Consider the following 27,047-nt stretch of genomic DNA (forward strand, 5'->3'; position numbering starts at 1 on the left):
GAAAAAGGTGCGTCTTATACACCATAAAATACGGTATATCTTTCATAGATTCCCTCTTTTTAATCGTACACCAATTCTGGCTTACTTCCTCAAATCTTGGCTGTAATATACCTGTGATGGCAAACGTATGGCACATGTGCCACAGGTGGTATGCGGAGCCATATTGTAGGGCACATGACGTCTTGCCCTATGTCAGTTCCGGCGCACGTGTACGCAGCAGCCAGCTGATTTTCGGTCTTGGGGAAGGCCGTTTCACCCTCTGGTGGCTGCAGGAAGCCTCCGGTTTGGCCGTTATTTCATCGTCCCAGGTTTCAGTGAGGCCTGTGCACATGGATGAAGTGCGCACTCACAGGGCGGGAGGGAATGGGTGCGAGCTCGTGCACATATTCTAGCACACATGCACGCACTCTTGGCAGGCGAACCCAAAAAAGGTTCGTCATCACTGCGATATACCATATTTATTTGGACTATAAGACGCAGCGGTGTAGAAGATGCACCAAGATTTCAAAGAGGTAAGTTTTAAAAAAAGGGCCCGAAGAGTACTTTGCAAGCCTCTCAAGTCCCTTGCATACCCCATTTTTGCCAAAAAAACCAAACCAATTTTTCATAAGAGTGGGACGCAGGGCTTCGGGAGGCTAAAAATGGCTGCATTCGGTTTATAAAGCTGTCAGCCTGGATAGCTTCAAGGAAGGATGAGACAGATTCATGGATGCCAAGTGTACCGGTGGTTATTGAAATAGATGCCCATGTGCCACCTCTATGTTGCTTGAGGCAGGTAGGATTCCCTTGAGTACCATTTGTTGGGAGTCAAGGGAAAGGGAGGGTCTTGCCTTCTCTTTCTGCTCAAGATCCCCATGGACAATTGGTGGGCCACTGTGTGACACAGAATGCTGGACTCGATGGGCTTTGGACCGATTCAGCAGAGCTCTTATGTTCTTATAAAAGGCACTGACATTTCCACCCTCTTTTGTGTGTGTGTGTGGGGGAAGGAAAGGTGCATCTTATACTCCACAAAATACCGTGACCCATTATAGCTTCTTTGCTAATAATCTAGTTAGATTTTTTTTTTTACTAATTATAGACCTGCCCTTACCCCAAATATCCCTTTGGGTGGGGAAAAAAATCCTCCTTGGGAGATCATAAAACCCCCAGCCAGCAATTCACCCCAAAGAAAGCTCCATCTAGAATTCAGTGGTTCTCAAACTTTCTAATATAGTTGTGGTGACCCCCAACCATAAGTTTAGCATCAATTCCAACAGAGCTTTAAGCTGATTGGCAAGAAGGTCAGAGGGATACCCCCACTGTAAATGCCTGATTGGTTGGATTGTAAAAATATGTTCCAAGGTGCCAGAATGAAAGTTTTAGTTCAAGATTTGAATTTGCCTGCTTCTTACCCCATTGGCTGGGCAAATAGGCATGGCTTGTTCAATGTAGCGTTGGCCTGATTCAGCAAAGCTCTTCTTATGTTCTTTAAAAGTCCACCCATCTTAAAAAGTTCCCAGGGTTGAAAAAATACTGAGGTATAGATTCAGAGTCAAAGCTAAATATCTGACCTATCTCCGGCTGCAGATTGGGTTCATGCCAGAATACCTGCTGCCCAAGGCAAGGTTTGCCCTCAAAATGCTGGCACAACGTTCAGCCCATTTTTGCTTTGATTTAAAAAAAGAGATTCTTATGGCTCCTAGGCGGTAGATCAAAGCTCTGGAGAGAATGCCAATCTGGTTGTGTTCCTCCTGAATTGAGAGACGGACAGATAAGGGAGCATGGGGACGTTTGAATGTTATCTGACATAGAAGAGCCCAAAATTATTAGATGTCTGGTGAGTCAATCTCTGGAAAATGGCTGCTGCTTTACAACTTGCAGTAGGAAACAGCGGCTGATAGCAAATGAGTGAATAATAATGCCTTATAAGTTCCAGAAGGCTTTAGACAAAGTGGGAGAAGGCAACGGTTCAAAGGAGGATTTTGTTTCAATTCTGCTTTAAAGGAAACGCCTCTTTGCTGCTATAGGAAGCCACATGTGGTCTCCTTTCCCCCATCTTATTTCTAACAAACAAAGTAAAACCATTGTACAACTTTTGGGTTCACTCAAGGACCCAGAGAAAGTTATTTGAACGATCGACCCAAAGGTGCTTTTTTCCGGGAAACAACTGGACTTTTTTTTTTTTAATTTGAAGACATTTCACTTCTTATGAAAGAAGGTTCTTTAGCTCTGACTGGATGTGGGGAACGGAAGGATTTAAGGAATCCTCAGAGAGGGGTGGCATATAAATCTAGTAAACAAATAAATAAATATTCCTTGCAAGCAGCGGTCATTTGCATCCTTTTAGGGAATTGTTGAGGCCACTTGGAGGCTTATCTCCAAGGGTCACCCGAGGAGTGCAAATCGTCATTTGAAGGACGCAAAATCCTACAAGAAGGCAGCACTTTGCTTCCATGCCTCCACGAGGCAAGCTGAAATATCATCAAGGTAAACTGCAGCTCCAACATTCTCATTTTGGAGACGTCCTCCGAAAGATTTGGAAGACTCATTGTGCGTATGTTGTTCCTTTTTATGGAACAGACAGAACATTCATCCTGTGTGGTTTTTAAAGCTGGCAATGTATATATGTGGTTTTGATTTCAGCAAAATTCCTACTTCCCACTGTCTTGGAATTAAGTTGCATAAAACTTAAAAAGAAGGGAAGAAATGATCTCACTGCCAGTGGCAGCATTTAAATTTTCTGATTTTTTCATAATAATAAATGTCATCATTTAAACCTAGGGGAGTTGGATAACTTGACTATTTATTTGTTGTATTTATATCCCACCTTTATTAATGAGACTCCCATTTTCTCCATTGCAATAATCCCGTGACGTAGGTTAGGCTGGGAAAATAATTGGCCCCAAATCGCCCAGCCAGTTTTCATGCTTAAAGCAGGACTCGAACTTGGCCTCTTGGTTTGTAATTCAGTACCGTAATCACTATATTAAATTTGTTCTCATCACCAACCTTTTATTCAACTGCCAGTTACTTACACTTTAGTTTGGCTTACCTTTCCTTACTGCATTGTTTAACTGGATTCTTGAGTTTCTTCAAGCTTCCTCTGGGAAGGCAGAAAGTTATGTCTAACCTAGCAATAAGCCTAGGAGCACCAATTTGATGTGCGGGACTGCAGATAACTCTTCTGTCTAGACCAGTGATGGCAAACCTATGGCACGGGTGCCACAGGTGGCACGCTCTTTTAATTACTGATCTCACACCCAGCCATTAGTGGGAACGTTGTTCATCACACTGAATTTCTCACGAGACTATCCCTTACATAGTGACAAGGCGTGGCCAAGTGTTCCATAGAGCTACTAATACAAAGATCCTTTTCTTCTCACATATTCCTGCCTGGTCATAGTTCTACGCATCCTTGCATCTAATAGGGGCTCATCCTCTGATTCACTCTCAACACCAACTCTGCAGGTGCCACCGTCTCTGGTTGGTTATCAGTCTCCAACTCCTCATCCTCTTCACTCTCAGACTCAGATGTCAAGAACAGTGGCCTAGCACAGTGTTTCCCAACCTTTTTTGAGCCGCGGCACATTATTCATATTTTCAAAATCCTGGGGAACACTGAACGGGGGTGTGTGGGGTGGCGGCTAAAGAAAAGTTTTGACCAAAAAAAATCTTCCTCCATTTCGCTCTATTTCTCCCTCACTCTTTCTCTTCCTTCCTTCCCTTCTTTCTCTCTCTCCATCCCTCTTTCTTTCTTCCTCTCTTTTTTGCTCTTTCTCTCTCCCTCCTTCCCTCCCTATATGTCTTTCTCTCTCCCTTGCTCTCTGCCTCTCTTGCTATCTCTTTCATTCTCTCTCTTTCTTTCTCTCTCTCTCTTGCTATCTCTTTCTCTCTCTCTCTGTCTCTCTTTCTCTGTCTCTCTTTCTCTCTCTCTTGCTAGCTCTCTTTCTTTCTTTCTCTTTCTCTGTCTCTCTCTCTCTGCCTCTCTTGCTATGTCTCTCTTGCTCTCTCTCTCTCTCTGCCTCTCTTGCTATGTCTCTCTTGCTCTCTCTCTCTTTCTCTCTCTTCCTTTCTTCTCTGCGGAGGCCGGCAAAGGTTTTTCTTATTTTAAATGTTCCGGGTGGCAGGAGCACGCACACACACCCGACATTCCAAATCCTGCCTCAGCTGTGATAAGAACGCCTGCCCCGCCTGTCCTGCAGCCCTTTCGCTGACAGCCTGGGACAAAAGCGCTCGGTGAAGGGACTGCAAGAGGGACCGGGCGGGCGTTAGCAGCCGGATGAGGAGGACGAGAAGCCACCCCCAATCCCCCCCTTCCCTGGGTGCCTTCCAAAGGCCCCTGGAAAAAGGCAGGAGGTAGCAACGAGGCGCGAGGACAAGCAGGCAGCTTGGCGGAGGGGAAGCGCTGACGGGCTCTCCTCCTTCCCCACCCCCGTGCTTCTCTCCCGCCCTGGCTTTTGCTTCGCCCCATGATTTCCCCGCAGTTCAAAAGGAGGCAAGAGGTGGCCTGGATGAAATTGCGGGGAAATCATGGGGCGAAGCGAAAGCCAGGGCGGGAGAGAAGCGCGGGGGTGGGGAAGGAGGAGAGCCCCTCAGCGCTTCCCCTCCGCCAAGCTGCCTGCTTGTCCTCGCGCCTCATTGCTACCTCATGCTGCTCCCACCATGGCTGCGTGCGGTTCCGGTGCCCCTGGCTGAAGGTCGTCCTGTGGCTGGTCTTGGGCTTTACGGTTGCTTCCTGGTTCCCTCTCCTCCCTCCGCCTGTGTCTACCGCCAGCGCCTCATTCCTCGGAGCTGCCGCTTCCTTCCAGGCAGCCCAGCCACGCTGCCGTAGAAAGTGCAGAGGTTATTGCCGCCACCTCTGCCTCCACTCAGGGAGCCACCGTGGTTGAGCTGAGCGAGAGGAAAAGGCGCGGTGACCACGGTGGCTCCCTGAGTGGAGGCAGAAGCGGTGGCAATAACCTCTGTGCTTTCTACGGCAGCGTGGCTGAGCTGGACGGAGGGAAGCGGCAGCTCCCACTCGAGGAACCCACGGCAACGGGAGACGGCTTGGTGGGAGGCGACGGCGGGAGACACAGGCGGTGGGAGGAGAGGGAACCAGGAAGCGACTGTGAAGCCGAAGACCATCCACAGGACGACACTCAGGCAGGGGCGCCAGCAGCGCCCCGCCCAGCTGGAACTTCTCGCGGCACACCTGGCCATGTCTCGCGGCACACTACTGTGCCGCGGCACACCGGTTGGGAAACGCTGGCCTAGCATACCAAGACGGACCCCGTCTTTCGACCCTCAAAATCCGTGATAAGCTGAGCAGGACGTGGACCAGCCACAACAATAACATTCCGGTTAATGCCTTTAGCATTTAAAGTGATTTGCTTTGCAATTTCAGAGTCTGATTGGGGGAACCAAGGACAGGCTGCTGATTTTTCCCAATCTCCATGGCATTTTATCCAAGTAGTAATTACTCTTAAACTATAGTTATTGGGAATGACTGTCGTGGTGTCCTTTGCAGTCCTCCAGAGCAACAGAAGGGAACTGGAACTTCACAGAGGGTTCGGATTAGCAATAAGGGTGGGTTGCAGCCACCTGCTTCGCCTTGGATACAGGACAATCTGTTCCATTTCAGTCCTACTTGCCTTGGGCTTCCTCCAGATTTGGAACATAGCCCAGGTGAGAAGAAATAACACTTATAAAGAATATATACTATATAGCTCAGGGTTTAAATGAGTGGGTCCTTGAGCTTGATTTGGTTTCTTGCAGATGTTTCATGACTTGAGGGTGAAATTCAGCAGTTTCTGGAGAACCGGTAGTGGAAATTTTGAGTAGTTTGGAGAACCAGCAAATACCACCAGCCCCAGAGTGGGGTGGGAATGGAGATTTTGCAACATCCTTCCCCCAGGAATGGGGAGGGAATGGTGATTTTGCAGTATTCAATGCCTGGGGAGGGCGAAAACAGCCTTCCCCGCCCCCCGCAGGCCCTCTGGAGGCCGGAAATGGCTTGTTTCCCAACTTCCGGTGGGCCCAGTAGCCTCGTGTTTTGCCCTCCCCTGGCTCCAAAGGCTTCACTGGAGCCAGGGGAGGGTAAAAACGGCCTCCCTCATTCCCCCGGAGACTCTCTGGAAGCCAAAAACACCCTCCCAAAGCCTCTCTGCAAACCAAAAATCACCTGGCCGGCACACACATGCACGTTGGAGCTGATCTAGGGGAATTGTTCGTGTGCCAGATGTGGCTCTGTGTGCCACCTGTGGCACCTGTGCCATAGTTTCGCCATCACTGGTGTAGGGTCCCCTGCTCAGGGGGCTGGGCTGGACTAGATAACCTACAAGGTACCTTCTAATTTTGTTAATTTGTCCAAGCAAAATGCTCCAAAAGGTGCAAGGAATAAGAATTTTTGCATAGGTCTCAGGATCTTTCAATGGAATACTTTCTCAAGGAATGAAGTGAGTTAATTGTCACGCGCACTTCTCAAAACAAACTGGTATAATTAACTAATTCATGTAATTTATTTTTTTTCTGAACTAGCTTGCGGTGTTGGTTTTTCTTGTAAAAGCTTTACTTTTGGATGGTCAGCATCAAAACAGTGCAGGACTTCTTTTGCCCAGAACTTAATGTCAAGCAAGACACTCCACTAACTGCGTTTCATTAAAAATAGACTGAAACGTAAGCAGATAGAAATAGTGCAGGCAGATATTAAAATAAGCAGCTTACACTTGTATTTCCTAGCCCTTTCTCCAACCCTGAGTGTCCCTTGCTCTTTGCCACTCAATGTCCACCAATGAAAAACATTATATACAGACTATACAGATTGAGTTCATCAGGAAAGACTTAATGAACTCAATCTGTATAGTCTGGAGGACAGAAGGAAAAGGGGGGACATGATCGAAACATTTAAATATGTTAAAGGGTTAAATAAGGTCCAGGAGGGAAGTGTTTTTAATACGAAAGTGAACACAAGAACAAGGGGACACCATCTGAAGTTAGTTGGGGGAAAGATCAAAAGCAACGTGAGAAGATATTATTTCACTGAAAGAGTAGTAGATCCTTGGAACAAACTTCCAGCAGACGTGGTTGGTAAATCCACAGTAACTGAATTTAAACATGCCTGGGATAAACATATATCCATCCTAAGATAAAACACAGGAAATAGTATAAGGGCAGACTAGATGGACCATGAGGTCTTTTTCTGCCGTCAGTCTTCTATGTTTCTAACGTGAGAAAATATTATTTTACTGAAAGAGTAGTAGATGCTTGGAACAAACTTCCATCAGACGTGGTTGGTAAATCCACTGTAACTGAATTGAAACATGCCTGGGATAAACATATATCCATTGTAAGACAAAATACAGGAAATAGTATAAGGGCAGACTCGATGGACCATGAGGTCTTTTTCTGCCGTCAGTCTTCTATGTTTCTGTTATTATCATTTGGGGGGAGGAAACACAGAAAATGTGAAGCCTTAAATTGGGGTTGATACTTAAAATCAAAAGCTCGTTGACATTAAAATGCCCTTTTCCTACCTTCGCGATGCCCATCTTTTGTGACATTTTAAGAGAGTTCGACTTGTTTTTAGAGCTTCAGCTTTTTCAAAAGTAGCTTGTCCTTTGGGAAATATCCCAAGTATATTAACTGCTTTATTCATTTAATTTTTATACCTTTCCAGCAATCAACTGACTCGTCTTACCCAAGAGCACACTTTCAGCCTTTTAAGCCGCTCTCCAAAATGTCAGGCACCATCGCAGTTTCCGTTGGAAATGTCAACTTCTCTTAATACGCGGATCATTTTATACACACATTTACTTGGCAACCTGCAAAAACCGCATACAGTGGTACCTCTAGATACGAGCTGCTCCACATGCGAGTATTCCATGTTACGAGCCGCGACGCGAGCGAAATTTCTGCTCGACACCCGAGCTCAAATTCGGGATACGAGCCGGGCTTCAGGATGCTACCGCTAGTTGGCGCATCGCCTCTCTGACCCAGAATCCCCTTGCTTCCGGTTATCTCGGCCATTCGCACAGGTTAGCGCGCAAAACAATGTCTCGTCTCGGTCGTGTCAGAAAGTGTATATTTTTAGAGTTTTATACCATTTAATTATGGAAGGGAAGGTTTGCCTATTTGCCGATGACTCTAAAGTGTGCAATAGGGTTGATATTCCTGGAGGGGTCTGTAATATGGTAATGATTTAGCTTTACTAGATAAATGGTCAAAGCAATGGAAACTGCAGTTTAATGTTTCCAAATGTAAAATAACGCACTTGGGGAAAAGGAATCCTCAATCTGAGTATTGCATTGGCAGTTCTGTGTTAGCAAAAACTTCAGAAGAGAAGGATTTAGGGGTAGTGATTTCTGACAGTCTCAAAATGGGTGAGCAGTGTGGTCAGGCAGTAGGAAAAGCAAGTAGGATGCTTGGCTGCATAGCTAGAGGTATAACAAGCAGGAAGAGGGAGATTATGATCCCGCTAAATAGAGTGCTGCTGAGACCACATTTGGAATACTATGTTCAGTTCTGGAGACCTCACCTCCAAAAAGATATTGACAAAATTGAACGGGTCCAAAGACGGGCTACAAGAATGGTGGAAGGTCTTAAGCATAAAACGTATCAGAAAAGACTTCATGAACTCAATCTGTATAGTCTGGAGGACAGAAGGAAAAGGGGGGACATGATCGAAACATTTAAATATGTTAAAGGGTTAAGTAAGGTTCAGGAGGGAAGTGTTTTTAATAGGAAAGTGAACACAAGAACAAGGGGACACAATCTGAAGTTAGTTGGGGGAAAGATCAAAAGCAACGTGAGAAAATATTATTTCACTGAAAGAGTAGTAGATCCTTGGAACAAACTTCCAGCAGACGTGGTTGGTAAATCCACAGTAACTGAATTTAAACATGCCTGGGATAAACATATATCCATTGTAAGATAAAATACAGGAAATAGTATAAGGGCAGACTAGATGGACCATGAGGTCTTTTTCTGCCGTCAGTCTTCTATGTTTCTATGAATTATTGTTTTGTTTATGTTTATGATAGTTTAAGAAAGTGTTGTTTACGTAGCCTACAGTACACACCCGCACTCGTCTGTCGCCAAGGTAAGGTTACTGTACTGTGTTTTATACATTTTCTTATTGTATTTTGTACATTTCTCTTTTCATTATTTACTTTATTGTTTATTTATACATGTTGCATGTAAATTTATTAATTAAAAACATGTCTTTTTTCATACTTTAGGCTAACTTTGGGACTTTTTTGAGGGCTGGAACCAATTAGAATTATTTACATTAATTCATATGGGGAAAATTCATTCGAGATACGAGTTGATCTACTTACGAGCTCAGGTCTGGAATGAATTAAACTCGTATGTCAAGGTACCACTGTACTTACAAACATACATTCCTGTAAGCCGAAGCTTCTCCAAGTAAAATTTATGTTCAAAAGACACAAATATTAAGTTGTCTGCTAATCAGAAAAAGCAGGCAATTTGCTTTTTGAATTCAAAACCGGAGTAAAAAAAGGGGGGGAATCATTGATATTAACGGCACCTTCCAAATGATAAGAATACTATTACTGACACTCTTGGCCATTCAATAGGAATATTTCCAGAATATTAATATGCACATAAGCATTTCTAAAGTCTTACCCACTTTAATCTGTTAATTATTTGACAGGCACAAGGTCCCAAATTACACATTTATATCTATAGGGTTTGGGCAGCATGATTTCTCCCTATAATTTAGAACGGCCCTTTCTTAAAATAATTTCACATTTTCTTTTAAAGATATCCAGAACATCAGGTTTTTTTTAAAGGCATTAATTCACATTTGTTTTTAGATAGTACAGTGGTACCTCTACCTAAGACTTTGCCTCTTCTCAAGAATCATTTTCCACTTACAAACCCAAGCCTCTGAAACTGTAACCGGAAAAGGCAGGGAGAAGCCTCTGTGGGGCCTCTCTAGGAATCTCCTGGGAGGAAACAGGGCTGGAATAGGTGGGGAGAAGCCTCCATGGGGCCTAGCTAGGAGTCTCCTGGGAGGAAACGGCCTCCACCCTCCCTGTGGTTTCCCCAATCGCAGGCATTATTTGATTTTGATTTTCCTATGGGAAAAATCTCCACCTTTTCCTGTCCTGTTTCCTCCCAGGAGATTCCTAGAGAGGCCCCACGGAGGCTTCTCCCTGCCTTTTCCGGTTAGTTTTGGAGGCTCGGGTTTGTAAGTGGAAAATAGTTCTTGAGAAGAGGCCAAAAAAAATATTGAACACCTGGTTCTTATCTAGAAAAGTTTGTAAGTAGAGGCGTTCTTAGGTAGAGGTACCACTGTATTTTGAACGGTCCCTAAATTTGAACTTGTTAAGTCGAGGGCCACCTGCCCTTAAGATTGTGACTAAGTCAGCAACTCCCAACTTAAGAAGAGGATAGGCCGCTGTAAACTCAATTTATGGAAAACAGAGATTGGGAAGAGCGAAAGAACACAAAGAAGGAAAGGAGCCGCTCCACATTCCATCCATCGGCTCTAATTGGAATTGAGATGAATGAAGGCGTTTAGGTATTGCCCCAAGGCTCTTGACGCTATCTTCCTCTCTGGAAAGAACGGCTGTGAATCTTGCAATTAAGATTAAGAAATTACCATTATTTCAAAACTGTTCTCCAGATAACGTTCAAGAGTATTTCCTGGGCCTTCTGTAATCAAAGTTCTCCAACAGTTGTTGCTTAAAAGCAAAGCTTTTAACAGAACACAAATTGTAAAGGGAATTCCCATAAAAAAAATTCAAATCCGGTTGAAAAATAAGGCTTGTCCATCCCCTTCTACCACCAGCCTCAGCCACATATTCTTCCTACACTGTTTCTAGCTCAGTGGTTCTCAATCTTTCTAATGCTGCGACCCCTGAATACAGTTCCTCATGTTGTGGTGATCCCCCCCCAAACATAAGTCTAGCGCCAATTCTCCCAAAAGAGCTTTAAGTTGATTGGCAGGAAGGTCAGAGGGACATCCCCACTGTAAACATGGTCAGATTAGAAACCAAAAATAAATTAAAATAAAATGAAAAGAAATTAGGAACCCCAAATCCAAACTTAGAGACAATAAACTTAATTAGTATCAACAAATATTAACAAATTATAGCACCATTATACCATTGAAGAAAAAAGGATATATGATTGATATAATAACAAGGAAATTATAAGACTGTATTTATGTATTAAATATATAACAATTGTTAAAAGGAAGATTTTTCTTTGTAAATTAGACGTAAGCTGCACGTAAATTACACTACGCTTCGGGTAGTGCAAATTGTAAATAATGATACCAAATAAGTTATGTATAAAGCAGGATGCTTTATTTCCTTTTTTTTCTTATCTTCTTTTCTCTTCTCTTCCCTTTCCCTTCTTTTCATATCTGTCTTATGTGTACATATTGTCATTATGTTGTTCCTTGTTGTGTATTTTTAATGTAGATATTTAATTTAAAAAATTCAAGAAAAAAAAAGAAAAAAAAAGAAACATAGAAACATAGAAGTCTGACGGCAGAAAAAGACCTCATGGTCCATCTAGTCTGCCCTTATACTATTTCCTGTATTTCATCTTACAATGGATCTATGTTTATCCCAGGCATGTTTAAATTCAGTTACTGTGGATTTACCAACCACGTCTGCTGGAAGTTTGTTCCAAGGACCTACCACTCTTTTCAGTGAAATAATATTTTCTCACGTTGCTTTTGATCTTTCCCCCAACTAACTTCATATTGTGTCCCCTTGTTCTTGTGTTCACTTTCCTATTAAAAACACTTCCCTCCTGGACCTTATTTAACCCTTTAACATATTTAAATGTTTCGATCATGTCCCCCCTTTTCCTTCTGTCCTCCAGACTATACAGATTGAGTTCATGAAGTCTTGTAAAAGTATGTTCCAAAGTGCCAGAATAGAAGCTTTAGTTCCTAACACCATGGAGAAATTTGTCTTTTCTCATGGTCTTAGACAACCCTTGTGAAACTGTTGTTTGACCCCCCCTCAAAGGGGTCCCGAACCCCAGGTTGAGAACCACTGCTCTAGATGAATGTGAACTACTTAGGGGGCTTTTAGCAACTTTACTTTTCATGTACAGTCAATCAATATTTTTCTTTCTTTTTGGGGATTTCTTACGCGACTTTTATTGACAGATGGTTTGCACAGTAGATATTTCGAATCGGAAGGGGAGCAAAGATCCATGCTACGGTTACAAGATTTTATCGGCCGCCTTTCCTGTCTGTCGTTCGAAACCCTTCAGAATTTCTAAGACAAGTCCTTAAAATAATGAGAGCGATGAGTTAAAAAGTTACTACTAAAGTCAGGTGGGGGGGAAAAAGAGCAGCAGCGGTGTCGGCGGCGTTTCCGACGTGACGCTGGCCGTGCCGAGTTCTCAGACCTCCTCTTTTTTCTCCAGCAAAATTTTGTGCAACTCATCGGCGTCTTCGCCGGTTTTCACCCTGATCAAGATTGGCAGAGGGACCGTGGCGTTCTTCTCGTCGATGGGCGGGTTGGGGACACAAATGATGAGAACGTTGTTCTTCCCCGTTCTCGAGCACGGCATCTTGGGAGGCAGCAAAATGTTCAGCAATATGTTGCCTGCGAGGGAGGAAGGGAAGTCAAATTTACTACGGGGAAACGATAAAACCTGAATTGAATTACAGTGATGCCTCTACTTACGAATCTAATTCGTTCCGTGACCAGGTTCTTAAGTGGAAAGGTTTGCAAGAAGAAGCGATTTTTCCCATAGGAATCAATGTAAAAGCAAATAATGCGTGCGATTGGGGAAACCACAGGGAGCGTGGAGGCCCTGTTTCCTGCCAGGAGATTCCAAGAGAGGCCCCAAGGAGGCTTCTCCCCACCTATTCCCACTCTGTTTCCTGCCAGGAGATTCCTAGTGGGGTCCCACGGAGGCTTCTCCCCGCTTTTTCCGACCCTATTTCCTGCCAGGAGATTCCTAGTGGGGCCCCAAGGAGGCTTCTCCCTGCCTTTTCTGGCCCTGTTTCCTGCCAGGAGATTCCAAGAGAGGCCCCAAGGAGGCTTCTCCATGTCTTTTCTGGCCCTGTTTCCTGCCAGGAGATTCCTAGTGGGGCCCCCACGGAGGCTTCTCCCTGCCTTTTCTGGCCCTGTTTCCTGCCAGGAGATTCCTAGTGTGGCCCCATGGAGGCTTCTCCCTGCCTTTTCTGGCCCTGTTTCCTGCCAGGAGATTCCTAGTGGGGCCCTACGGAGGCTTCTCCCTGCCTTTTCCCGCCCTGTTCCAACAACCTGCAACACATTTTTATTTAGACCAGTGTTTAAGATATGTGAACTCCCAACTCCCAGCATGCTGACGTCCACATGTCTTAAAGCTGCTGAAGTTGAGAAACTGGTTTAAGACAAACCCTTGATGTATAAGCGGGGTTTTAAACAATGATTTTTAGGACATCTAGGATGTTTTTCAATTTTTTTTGGTTATACTTTCATTGTTTTAAATTGTCGTCCCCCCCTCCCTAATAGTGTTTAAATTGTTTTTTTTAGCCAATTAACAAATTCATGGACTGAAAAAGCTCAGACGTATTTTGCAAAACCATGTTTAACGAAACTCACATACCTAAGTTGGTATCTGCCCGTATTAACAACTGAGTTTTCTGATTGCTGGCAGGTTTTAAATGTAACGTTCCTACTCCTTTCTCTTTAAATTCGTTATCTTTCTTGTAAAAGACTTTGCACCTAAAAAAAGAAAGAAAGAAAAATTAGATCTTGGAACATTATCCTGGGACACATACTTTCACCTTCATGGACTCCACATTTCAGCCGGCCAGGAAGGACGTCTCCGTAACGTCAAAGCTCCGCCCATGGAATTCCCTATTGGGATTCCCCACCTCCGTTTGAGCCTCCCAACCGGCCGACAGCTCCGTGGCTCTTCTGCAAAGGTGACAGCTGGGCGGCGGCGCTTCTCGACGGCCTCCCGAACCCGAACTTTTGCCGAACTTCCGGGTTCAGCGTTCGGGGGAATGCCGAGAAGCCCCACAGCTGTTTCAGAAAGTGACAGCCGGGCGGTGGTGCTTTTTGGCGGCCTCCCAAACCTAAACTTTTGCCGAACTTCCGGGTTCGGCATTCGGGTGGCGGGTTCGTAAGGCAAAAAAAGTTTGTAAGAGGCAAAAATTTTCCGAACCCCAGGTTCGTATCTCGAAAAATTCATATGATGAGGGGTTCATATCACGAGGTACTACTGCTGAAGGGATTGAATACTGTAGCCTAGAGGATAATTCTCTGCCTTACAAGGCAAAGATTGCAGGTTCAAGTCCCAGTGGGTATGGCTAGCTGATGAGGCCAAAATAAGGCCGAAATAGATCTACCCTAGTCTCCCTTAATTTGCAAATTCAGCAAAAAAACCCATGTGACATATATATATATATATATATATATATATATATATATATATGTATGTATGTATGTATGTATGTATGTATGTATGTATGTAGATGGTCTGAGTTCGGGTTTTGCCCTGTGTAATATTTTGCATGTCTATGCGACGTTTCGGTGAAATCACATTCACCATCATCAGGCTGAAGTTCCAAGCTTCGTGTTTTACAACAACACGAAGCTTGGAACTTCAGCCTGATGATGGTGAATGTGATTTCACCGAAACGTCGCATAGACATGCAAAATATTACACAGGGCAAAACCCGAACTCAGACCATCTACATACATACATACATATATATATATACACACACACACACATACATACACACACACACACACACACACAGTGTTCCCTCGATTTTTGCGGGTTCGAACTTCGCGAATACCCTATACCACGGGTTTTCAAAAAATATTATTTAAAAAATACTTTGCGGGGTTTTTTTTTCTATACCACGGTTTTTCCCGCCCAATGACGTCATACGTCATCGGTAAACTAATAATTTTTGCAAATAAATAACAAAAAAATTATTGCTAATAAATAATTATGTTTATAAATATCAGGATCACTGTCATATTCAATGGTGAGTACCAGTAATAATGGTGAGTAAATGGTTGTTAAGGGAATGGGAAATGGTAATTTAGGGGTTTAAAGTGTTAAGAGAAGGCTTGTGATACTGTCCATAGCCAAAAATGGTGTATTTACTTCTGCACCTCGGAGGATCTACAGAAATCAATGAGGTTTTTCCCCCCATTTTGACTGAATGACAGACATGTCAAAATTATTCTAAAATTCATGCATACAACCAAAGTGGTATAATTGCAAGCAGTCAAGATGTAAAGAAAAAGAAAGCAAGAGATACAGTTACGACCGATCACTTAGCAACCATTCAAAGTTCTGATGTACCTACCTGTACCCAGATTCAGAGTTCCACCAACGGCCCCTCCCCGTGGTTATGTGTCCACACTCAGCAATTGGACTGAATATACTGTGATTTGCAATCTTGGCCATGTCACCACATTTCACATTGGTTTCCCCCAAAGCCAGCATTTACTCCCAGTTCCTGGCAAAACCAAGCTCACAGTGAAGCACTGGTTGACTTTGTGATCATGGTGGTCCCTCAACAAAAAAAGGTCAATCAGGTCGTTCACATGTCCAATCCACTTTATAACTGTCACCAGTTACGACTGTCATCAGCAGGCTCCATTATAGAAACATAGAAACACAGAAGTCTGACGGCAGAAAAAGACCTGGTCCATGGTCCATCTAGTCTGCCCTTATACTATTTCCTGTATTTTATCTTACAATGGATATATGCTTATCCCAGGCATGTTTAAATTCAGTTACTGTGGATTTACCAACCATGTCTGCTGGAAGTTTGTTGCAAGGATCTACTACTCTTTCAGTGAAATAATATTTTCTCACGTTGCTTTTGATCTTTCCCCCAACTAACTTCAGATTGTGCTCCCTTGTTCTTGTGTTCACTTTCCTATTGAAAATACTTCCCTCCTGAACCTTATTTAACCTTTTCACATATTTAAATGTTTCGATCATGTCCCCCTTTTCCTTCTGTCCTCCAGTTATGGCCATAACTACCTGCATAGTGGCTAAGGCAATAGAGAAAGCACCATACTATGTATGTATGTTATAAAACATAACACATACATACAGTGTTCCCTCGCCACTTTGTGGTTCGCCTTTCACGGACTTGGTGCATCGTGGGTTTTTATAAAATATTAATGGAAAAATATATCACGGATTTTCGCTACTTCGTGGGTTTTCTACGGCACTTGCCTGCCCGAGACACTACCTGCCTACATAAGACTATAAACAATACATGATTGGATGATTGATGGAGAAGTGACCAACCAGAGTGCTGCTTTGTATCCCAGAGCCTCATTGGCTCAGTACAGTAGTGCACTGTTTACTTTTCGTCTGTGTGCAGCTTCCCCATCTCTGAGTCTGCTCCTACACTCAGCCATTTCACGTGGAGCATCGTTTCATCGCATAAGTTTAGGAATTCAAAACATTTTACCATAAGTGTAAAGGTACAATACATGCACAGAACAGTGTGGGAATGGTTATTAAGGGAATGGGAAAGGTTTATGTAGCGTAAACGTGTGGGAGAGGGTTTATAAAGCTAAAATAGTATATAAATGCTTAAATAAATATAGCGTCCCTACTTCGTGGATTTTCATTTATCACGGGTGGTCCTGGAACGTAACACCTGCGATAAACGAGGGAACACTCCCTAGGCAAAGATTTCTCCTGTTCGGTCATATCTAACTCTAGGGGACAGTGGGTATCTTTGTTTCTTAGCCTAGGGAGTCTTTCTTTCTTTCTTTCCCTTCCTTTCTTTCTTCCTCTTACTTTTCTTCCTTCCTTTCTTTCTTTTTTCTTTCTTTCCTTCTTTCCCTTCCTTCCGTCTTTCTCTTTCTTTTCTTCTTTCTTTCTTTCTTTCTTTCCTTCCTTCCTTCCTTGATTTGTATGCCGCCCCTCTCCGTAGACTCGGGGCGGCTAACAACAGTAGTAAACAGCATATAACAAATCTAATGTTTAAATATAATTAAAAACCCTTATTTAAAACCAAACATACACACAAACATACCATGCATAAATTGTAGAGGCCTAGAGGGAAAAAGAATAGTTCAGTTCCCCCAAGCCTGACGACAGAGGTGGGTTTTAAGGAGCTTACGAAAGACAAGGAGGGTGGGGGCAATTCTGATCTCCGGGGGGAGCTGGTTCCAGAGGGTCGGGGCCGCCACAAAGAAGGCTCTTCCCCTGGGTCCCGCCAAACGACATTGTTTAGTGGACGGGACCCGGAGAAGACCGACTCTGTGGGACCTAACCGTTCGCTGGGATTCGTGCGGCAGAAGGCGGTCCCGGATGTATTCTGGTCCGATGCCATGGAGGGCTTTATAGGTCATAACCAACACTTTGAATTGTGACCGGAAACTGATCGGCAAACAATGCAGATTGCGGAGTGTTGGTGTGACATGGGCATATTTAGGGAAGCCCATGATTGCTCTCGCAGCTGCATTCTGCCCGATCTGAAGTTCCGAACACTCTTCAAAGGCAGCCCCATGAAGAGAGCGTTACAGTAGTCGAGCCGCGAGGTGATGAGGGCATGAGTGACTGTGAGCAGTGACTCTCGGTCCAGTAAAAGCATTTCCGTGGTCATGTGGCCAGCGTGACTATATCGCGGCATGTGAAATTGTTACCTTCCTACCAATGTGGTACCCATGTCTTTAGAACTGCTAGGTGGTCAGGAGCTGGGGCAAGGAACGGGATCTCACCCTGTGCACAGCACTTGGGTCTCGAACACGGGCTGTCTGTTTTCCAGCTGACAAGCTCAGTGTTTTTACCCGCCAAGCCCACTGTGTCCCCTTTTGATACACGTACACAAGGCTAATCATGTAGCTTCACTTGCAAGCCTAAGCATTTAACTCACTTCTTTGAGTAAAAGGCGTCCTCTTCTTTGACTTCGTTAATGACTACTTTGGGCAGCTCTTCCTCCTCTTCATCACCCCCTGCTGGGAAAAGAATTTAATTTAATTTAATTGACTTTTAATAATTACCCAACTCCTTGCAGACTCTGGGCGGCGTACAGTAATAAAAATAGTATAATATGAAATCAATACAGTGGTACCTCGAGATACGAGTTTAATTCGTTCCGGACCTGGGCTCTTAAGTCGAGCAGCTCTTATCTCGAACGACTTTTCCCCATAGGAATTAATGTAAATAATTTTAATTGGTTCCAGCCCTCAAAAAACTCACAAAGTTAGTCTAAATTATGCAGAAAGACATGTTTTTAATGAAGAAATGTACATGTACATATAAATGAATAATGAAGTTTCTTTCACTTAACTTGAAAACTTTCTTAAACTTTTAAATTTACATATGTTCAACTTCTCTGCCACCCAATCCTGTAGGACAGAGGTCCCCAACCCTTTTTGCACCAGGGACCGGCTTTAAGCGATCAAGAGAGGAATGGGTGAATGAATGGACGGAGGGTGGGAAGGAAGGAAGGAAAGAGGGAAGGGACAGGAACAGAGGAAGGAAGCAAGGAAACTTATGAAAGGGGAGAGTAAGAGAGGAATGAGTGAAGGGAGGGAGGGAGGGAAGAAGGTGGGAAGGAGAAAGAAAAGAAGAAATAGAGGAAGGGAAGGTAAAAGAGAGAAAGAAAAAGAGCAAGAAAGAAAGCTGCAAGCACCCCCCCGAGCCCCCCAGGCCGGCTGCAACCTTTTAAAACACGCGCGCCGCTTCGCAGCTGTCTCCTGAAGCCGAACGCGGAAGTTAGCGTTTGGCTTCAGGAGACAGCTCCTTGGCGCTTGTATCTCGAATTTGGGCTTGTAAGTAGAACAAAAATATCTCTCCCCTCCCAGCTCTTATCTCGAGTTGCTCTTAAGTAGAGCAGCTCTTATGTCGGGGTTCCACTGTATAAAGAATAATAAACATAATAAAACAACAGCAATATAATACAGTTAGAAACCCAAAATAATTTATAATAATAATAATAATTTATTGGATTTGTATGCCGCCCCTCTCCGCAGACTCGGGGCGGCTAACAACAATAATAAACACAACATGTACAATCCAATAATAAAAAACAACTTTTTTCGGAGGTAACCTGGTCCATTGCCATGTAGGGCTTTAAAGGTCATGACCAACACTTTGAATTGTGACCGGAAACTGATCGGCAGCCAATGCAAGCCACGGGGTGTTGAAGAAAGGTGGGTGAATCTTGGAAGCAATACAGCAATCGTTCAACAAACATTCATACTTCTTGGACCGGTAACCTCAGATCAGAATTACATTTCATGCCAGAAACCTTATTGGTTGTTAAGCTGTATCTCCTATAGGTAAAAAAGCTTGTTGTGTGTGGGCGCTGAATGACGAGATATGGAAATATTTCAGAGGCATTCAAAACGTTTTGTATTTTGAAATGTTTGAAGCTTAAAAATAGCTCTTCCAGCCTGAATGCCAGCTCTCATTTTGATTGTATCAAGCTCATTTCCAACCATTCCTATGTCCCTCTGGTAAATTGGAATTTATTTTATTTATTTATTATTTAGATTTGTATGCCGCCCCTCTCCGCAGACTTGGGGCGGCTCACAACAAAATAAAACAATTCATGACAAATCTAAATTATAATTTAAAATATTTAAAAAAACCCATTTACTAAGCAAACATACATACATACAAACATACCATGCATAAATTGTATATGCCCGGGGGAGATGTCTCAGTTCCCCCATGCCTGACGACAAAGGTGGGTTTTAAGGAGCTTACGAAAGGCAAGGAGAGTAGGGGCAGTTCTAATCTCTGGGGGGAGTTGGTTCCAGAGTCAGGGCCACCACAGAGAAGGCTCTTCCCCTGGGGCCCGCCAACCGACATTGTTTAGTTGACGGGACCCGGAGAAGGCCCACTCTGTGGGACCTAATCGGTCGCTGGGATTCGTGCGGCAGCAGGCGGTCTCGGAGATATTCATACGTCATCGCCAAACTAATAATTTTTGCAAATAAATAACAAAAAAAATAATTATCGTTATTAAATAATTGTTTATAAATATCAGGATCACTATTCAATGGTGAGTACCAGTAATAATAGTGAGTAAATGGTTGTTAAGGGAATGGGAAATGGTAATTTAGGAGTTTAAAGTGTTAAGGGAAGGCTTGTGATATTGTCCATAGCCAAAAATGGTGTATTTACTTCCGCATCTCTACTTCGCGGAAATTCGACTTTCGCGGGCGGTCTCGGAACACATCCCCCACGGAAATCGAGGGAACACTATAGTTTAAAAACCCCAATTTAAGAAACCAATCATACATACAAACATACCATGCATAAATTTTGTAAGCTTAGGGTGAAGGGAATATCTCAGTTCCCCCATGCCTAACGACAGAGGTGGGTTTTAAGGAGCTTACGAAAGGCAAGGAGGGTGGGGGCAACTCTGATATCTGGGGGGAGTTGGTTCCAGAGAGTCGGGGCCGCCACAGAGAAGGCTCTTCCTCTGGGTCCCGCCAATCGACATTGTTTAGTCGATGGGACCTGGAGAAGGCCCACTCTGTGGGACCTAACCGATCGCTGGGATTCGTGCGGCAGAAGACAGTCCCGGAGATATTCTGGCCTGATGCCATGAAGGGCTTTATAGGTCATAACCAACACTTTGAATTGTGACTGGAAACCGATCGGCAACCAATGCAGACTGCGGAGTGCTGGTGTTACATGGGCATATTTAGGAAAGCCCATGATTGCTTTCGCAGCTGCATTTTGCTGATCTGAAGTTTCCAAACACTTTTCAAAGGTAGCCCCATGTAGAGAGCGTTACAGTAGTCAAGCCTCGAGGTGATGAGGGCATGAGTGACTGTGAGCAGTGACTCCTGGTCCAAATAGGGCTGCAACTGGTGCACCAGGCGAACCTGGGCAAACGCCCCCCTCGCCACAGCTGAAAGATGTTTCTCTAATGTGAGCTGTGGATCAAGGAGGACGCCCAAGTTGCGGACCCTCTCTGAGGGGTTCAATAATTCCCCCCCCCCAGGGTTATGGACGGACAGATGGAATTGTCCTTGGGAGGCAAAACCCACAGCCCATTTGTGCAAATGGAGCTGCACACACAAGCACACTTGCCTGCTTGCGCAACCTGGTTTTGAACAGGCCACGGCCCAGAGACTGAGCAGCCCTCTACTGGGAGATCTCCAAGGTCCATTTGTGATTCTGCTATTTAGGTTCCAATAACTTGAGTCCCTTATACAGTAGAACCTCTGATCACGAACGCTTCTGATCATGACCAAATCGAGTTCTGTTCTGCCGGCGTGTCTCAACCGCCCGTAATTACAGGGTAATTAGTCCAGGAAGACACACACCACACGATGAAAGGAAAACCCAAAAGTTTTTATAAACAGAAAAACAGAAACAGCTCCCTTTTTAAATGTCAAAGGGATTTTCTGGTACACACGAGGCACAGGTTAAATGCAATCCAATTTCTCACCAAATAACTGGGAAATTGAGTCCAATTCTAAAGTGTGGAGAGTCCACACACACAATCCTGAACAGCAAAAACCACGATCTTGACGAAACAATGAATCAGATAAACTGCCATGAGGCTAAAACACCAGGTTGCACTTTTATCTGCAGCACTAATTACAGCAGCCCCACCCAACCACAGGTGGCCTCATTTTCTCTTGTAATAATCCTTCAGTTGTTGTCTCCTATGCATCACTCTATGCATGCGTGGATGTGTCATTAATTCTTGTTCAGAATCCAGGGATTATACAGATGACTGATCTCCTCCTGGGCTGTCTGCCAAACTCCCCTCTTCCCTGTCACTCACGCTTCCTTGGTCAGAGGAGACAGATTCTACTGGAAGCAAAACAGGCCTGCGGCATGTGGATGTCTCCCCCACATCCACCTCCACATTGCTTGGATCTGGAGTCGCTTTCAATCTTGACACTAACCAGGGCGTCCAGGGGGAAAGCATTTTGAAATTCCCTGATATTTCCCTGTAATTTGCGATCTAGTTAAGGCGCAGCCGCAGATGACGTCATAACGAACGGCTAAGCCATGGAGAAATATCAGTAACTGAGGAAGGAAGTTGTTGCCATAGTTATGCTCATTTTTACTTGACTGTGCCAGACAGCACGGTCTGTTGTTTTTTTTAAACATGATTTTTCCCTGACTTTTAAACATTTTAATAGTTTGGTTTCCCCCCTGTTTTATTCAGGTTTTTTTCATGATTTCCCTGATAATTCCCTGATATTTCCCTAACCGCCGATTTCCCTGATAATTCCCCGATTTCCCTGTTTTCCAGATTTGCTGGACATCCTGACTAGCGGACATGCAGCCATTAATTACACCCAAACAAAATGTAGTGAATTTGTCAATCTTGATGGTTCCCCCAAACAAATCTTGTGACAGGCACTCTGCAACATGAATGGGGACTGATCACCAGAGATTTAGAAACATAGAAGACTGACGGCAGAAAAAGACCTCATGCTCCATCCAGTCTGCCCTTATACTATTTCCTGTATTTTATCTTACAATGGATATATGTTTATCCCAGGCATGTTTAAATTCAGTTACTGTGGATTTACCAACCACGTCTGCTGGAAGTTTGTTCCAAGGATCTACTACTCTTTCAGGGAAATAATATTTTCTCACGTTGCTTTTGATCTTTCCCCCAACTAACTTCAGATTGTGTCCCCTTGTTCTTGTGTTCACTTTCCTATTAAAAACACTTCCCTCCTGGACCTTATTTAACCCTTTAACATATTTAAATGTTTCGATCTAAATGGGATCACACCATTTGTCAATCTTGATGGTCCATTCCCCCAAACAAATCTTGTGACAGGCACTCTGCCATGGCATCGGACCAGAATACCTCCGGGACCGCCTTCTGCCGCACGAATCCCAGCGACCGGTTAGGTCCCACAGAGTTGGCCTTCTCCGGGCCCCGTCGACTAAACAATGTCGTTTAGCGGGACCCAGGTGAAGAACCTTCTCTGTGGCGGCCCCGACCCTCTGGAACCAGCTCCCCCCGGAGATTAGAACTGCCCCCACCCTCCTTGCCTTTCGTAAAGTTCTTAAGACCCATCTCTGCCGTCAGGCATGGGGGAACTGACACATCTGCCCCGGGCCTATACAGTTTATACATGGAATGTTTGTGTGTGTGTTTGCTTTTAATAATGGGGTTTTTAAGTGTTTTTTAAATTATTAGATTTGTTTTTTACATTGTTCTTGTTATTGTTGTGAGCCGCCCCGAGTCTACGGAGAGGGGGGGCATACAAATCTAATAAATAAATAAATAAATGAATGGGGACAGACCACCAGAGAGTTAAATGGGATCACACCGTTTCTCAGTCTATAAAACAAAACAACACCGTACTTACTTTGTGCGTTGCCAGCGGGGGCGTCTAATGCACTATTGGAAAAGGAAGAAGCCGCTTTGGCCTGGCTCGCGTCTTTGCCAAACAAACCTCCATTCCCAGGGGAAAACGAGAATCCAGACCCTGCCGCCCCTGGACTCAGGCCGGATTTGTCGCTTTTGCCAAAACTGAACAAAGTGGTGGTGGAGGCAGCTGCCGGCTTGAGTTCTACTTTCGTTTCCAACTCCTTTCTCTTCCCGAGGGTCTCCTCCGATTTGCTGCTGTTGAACAAAAACGTGGAGCCCTGCGGGAGGGTCGTTTTCCCAAACGCAGGGCGGGGCTGAGCTTCGGTGGCTTTGCCGCTGCTTCCGGGGCTGTTGCTAGCAAGGCCCTGCCGTTCTATGTCAGCCAAGTATTTCTCATAGTCATGGAAGATGGGGGTCAGGTCACAGAGTGGGTTGGCATTCACATGTTTGACTATCCAGTCCCGTACAGAACAATTGAGGGCGGCCAATTGTTTATGGTAGCTCTTCGAGTTGCAGGCTTTGCTCTGAGTGAGCCCAGGGGACGAGGGCTCCGGATTCTCGCCGTTGGCTTCCGCGTGTGAAGAGGCCTTCTCAGCCGCAACTTTATTTGCTGAGCCACTGGAGGCCGCAGAACCTGAAGGAGAAGGAAATATCTTGTGTTGTATGGTTTTTAAATGATGGGTTTTTAGATGCTTTCTTTTAAATATTAGATTTGTTACATTGTCACATTGTCATTATTATTGTTAAATTATTATTATTAGCTTCAGTAGATTGGGGTGGGGTGATGCAGTAGTTAGAGTGCAGAACTGCAGGCTACTTCAGCTAACTGCTAGCTGTAGTTCAGCAGTTCAAATCTCATCACCGGCTCAAGGTTGACTCAGCCTTCCATCCTTCCAAGGTGGGTAAAATGAGGACCCAGATTGTGGGGGCAATAGCCTAACTCTATTAAAAAAGTGCTATTGCTAACATGTTGTAAGCCGCCCTGAGTCTAAGGAAAAGGGCGGCATAAAAATTGAATATATATATATATATATATGTCAAATGTTTTTTTAGCTGGAATTTTAAAATTAAGGGAGACTAGGATGGTCCCATTTCGGCCTTGTTCTGGCCTCATCAGCTAGCCACACCCTTCCTTACTAGCTGATGAGGCCAGAACAAGGCCGAAATGGGACCATCCTAATCTCCCTTAATTTTAAAATTCCAGCTAAAAAAACATTTGACACATACAGAATATAGTTGTCGGCTATAAATAAATTAACTGCCTTGAAATGGTCCTGGGTTGGGCCTAGAGGCAAAAAGGAGCTGTGACGTTCCTTCAATATACCAGGGTGATCCAACATAAAATATATATATAAGATGATGAGTGGGACCTCATCGAAACGTCACCAGAAATTTCCAAATCCTACACGGGAAGAAACCCGAATATACCAAGACCGTCATACCTGTACCCGTGAAAATCTACGAAAACAAATATATACATATATATATATATATATTTATATTTATATCCAAGGGCTACAATTACAAACCACCTTTGTGGAGAATCACGGTAAGAAAAAATTCCAGGAGTCCAAGATAATAAAAGGAGAAAAAACCATTTATTTTAAACAAGATCAATATGCATATTGAGACCAAAGAGGCCACGGAAAATGTCCATGTGTCTCTAGGGTAACTGTTAGTACAGGGTACATGGTTGTTAGGGATTGCCATTGTAAACTGCACATTGTACACTTGTACCAAACTTGTACTTAAAGAGTTAATGTGCACTTAAAAGGGTTAACTTGTACTTGAAGAGTTAATATTCAAGGCTGTTTCGTCACTTCCTCATTGAAGCTATAAAAGCTCATTATTCTGCTCGGTCACTTCCTTTACTTTTGCCTGAGAGATGGGGGAGTCGTGTTTAAGCTTCGTGCTTGTATAAGCTTTGTGCTTTTATCTATATTGTTTCGTCAAGATTGTGGTTTTTGCTGTTCAGGATTGGGTGTGTGGACTCTCTGCACTTTAGAATTGGACTCAATTTCCAAGTTATTCGGTGAGCAATTGGACTGCATTTAACCTGTGCCTTGTGTGTACCAGAAAATCCCTTTGACATTTAAAAAGGGAGCTGTTTGTTTTTCTGTTTATAAAAACTTTTGGGTTTTCCTTTTATCGTGTGGTGTGTGTCTTCCTGGACTAATTACCTTGTAATTATGGGCGATTGAGACACGCCGGCAGAACACCCAACCTTGGCAACTTGAAGATATTTGGACTTCAACTCCCAGAATTCCCCAGCCAGCATTTGCTGGCTGGGGAATTCTGGGAGTTGAAGTCCAAACACCTTCATATTGCCAAGGTTGGGAAACACTGCTTTAAAACATCAGTTCTAGATAATGATTAATATGAAGTGTTTATGGGTAAAATTGTACTATTTAATTACTTCTTATTTTAAAAGTAATTAAGGATCATACTAAGGAACTAGAGAAAGGACAATAAAAAAAACTATGAAGTATTCAAGAAATAGTGCATAAACTTCCTAACCCCATTGTGTGCAGCCCATTACTGGTTGTATGATTGACGTAACACAGTGATGGTGAACTTATGGCATGGGTGCCACAGGTAGCATGCGGAGCCCTATCTGCTGGCATACAAGCCGTTGCCCTAGCTCAGCCCCAATATGCATGTGTGCGCTGGTCAGCTGATTTTTGGCTCGCGCAGCGGCACTGGGAGGGCGTTTTTGTCTTCCAGAGAGCCTCCAGGGAGGATGGGGAGGGCATTTTAACCCTCCGCAGGCTCCAGGGAGGCCTTTGGAGTCTGGGAGGGTGAAACACGAGCCTACTGGGCCCATCAGAATTTGGGAAACAGGCCGTTTCCAGCTTGCAGAGGGCCTTAAGAGGGTGGGGGAAGGCATTGAATTATAAGTGTGGGCACTCACAATCGGAAGAGCCTTCTCTGTGGCGGCCCCGGCCCTCTGGAGCCAACTCCCCCCAGAGATCAGAATTGTCCCCACCTTCCTTGCCTTTCGTAAGCTCCTTAAAACCCACCTCTGTCATCAGGCATGGGGGAACTGAGATATACCTTCCCCCTAGGCCTATACAATTTATGCATGGTATGTTTGTGTGTGTATGTTTGGTTTTTAATAAGGGTTTTTAGTACTTTAATTATTAGATTTGTTATGTGCTGTTTTTATTATTGTTGTTAGCCGCCCCGAGTCTACGGAGAGGGGCGGCATACAAATCTAATAAGTAAGTAAGTAAGTAAGTAAGTAAGTAAGTAAGTAAGTAAGTAAGTAAGTAAGTAAGTAAGTAAATAAATAAATAAATAGTGTATGCGCACATTCTTTTGGCACACGAGGGAAAAAAGGTTCACCATCACTGACTTAACAACTTCCTGGTTCACAATGGAAATTATCAACAAGGACTACCTGTACTGGATTTATGTTTTTAAAAAAAATACTTTTACGCCTCTAGATTAAATGCAGCTTTCTCGTCAGGGGACCCAAGCTCAACACAATACTTTCTTTTAAAACCACAGAACATTAAAAAAAAAAACCATTTTCATTGGAAGATATTAAGATTATTTCTCCCCAGAAAAGAAAAAGAATGAACTTACTAAATGAAGCTTCCGAAGTCGTCTTTAAGCTGGAGAGCGAAGCACTGTGTGGAATACTACTGGAGCTGCTTCCGCCATTGGATAAACCACCGAAAGGTTTTGTTCCAGAGCCATTCCCGAAACTAGTAAAACCACCGGTCCCAGAGGGCAGAACGAAACCTTTAAATCCCTTAAAAGCTCCGCCACCTTCTGGCTGAAAAAA

General features: G+C 43.9%; 1 protein-coding gene across 2 annotated transcripts in view; it reads right to left on the reverse strand.

Moving 5' to 3' along the window:
- Positions 1–12,070: 12,070 nt before the first annotated feature.
- NUP50 (nucleoporin 50) overlaps positions 12,071–27,047 on the reverse strand; it is a 29,358-nt gene continuing 14,381 nt past the window's right edge. The window contains exons 4-8 of one of the 2 annotated variants that reach the window (XM_070755279.1): positions 26,846–27,038; positions 23,256–23,891; positions 17,819–17,900; positions 13,552–13,670; positions 12,071–12,560 (exon numbers count right to left, since the gene is read on the reverse strand). In XM_070755279.1, coding sequence (XP_070611380.1) covers positions 12,355–12,560; positions 13,552–13,670; positions 17,819–17,900; positions 23,256–23,891; positions 26,846–27,038 — 1,236 coding nt within the window. In that variant the 3' untranslated portion in view covers positions 12,071–12,354. The remainder of the gene's footprint in view (positions 12,561–13,551; positions 13,671–17,818; positions 17,901–23,255; positions 23,892–26,845; positions 27,039–27,047) is intronic. The other variant, XM_070755282.1, reaches the window with a different exon arrangement.

The sequence above is a fragment of the Erythrolamprus reginae genome, chromosome 6 (assembly GCF_031021105.1).
Source record: "Erythrolamprus reginae isolate rEryReg1 chromosome 6, rEryReg1.hap1, whole genome shotgun sequence".
In the NCBI taxonomy this organism is placed as follows: domain Eukaryota; kingdom Metazoa; phylum Chordata; class Lepidosauria; order Squamata; family Dipsadidae; genus Erythrolamprus; species Erythrolamprus reginae.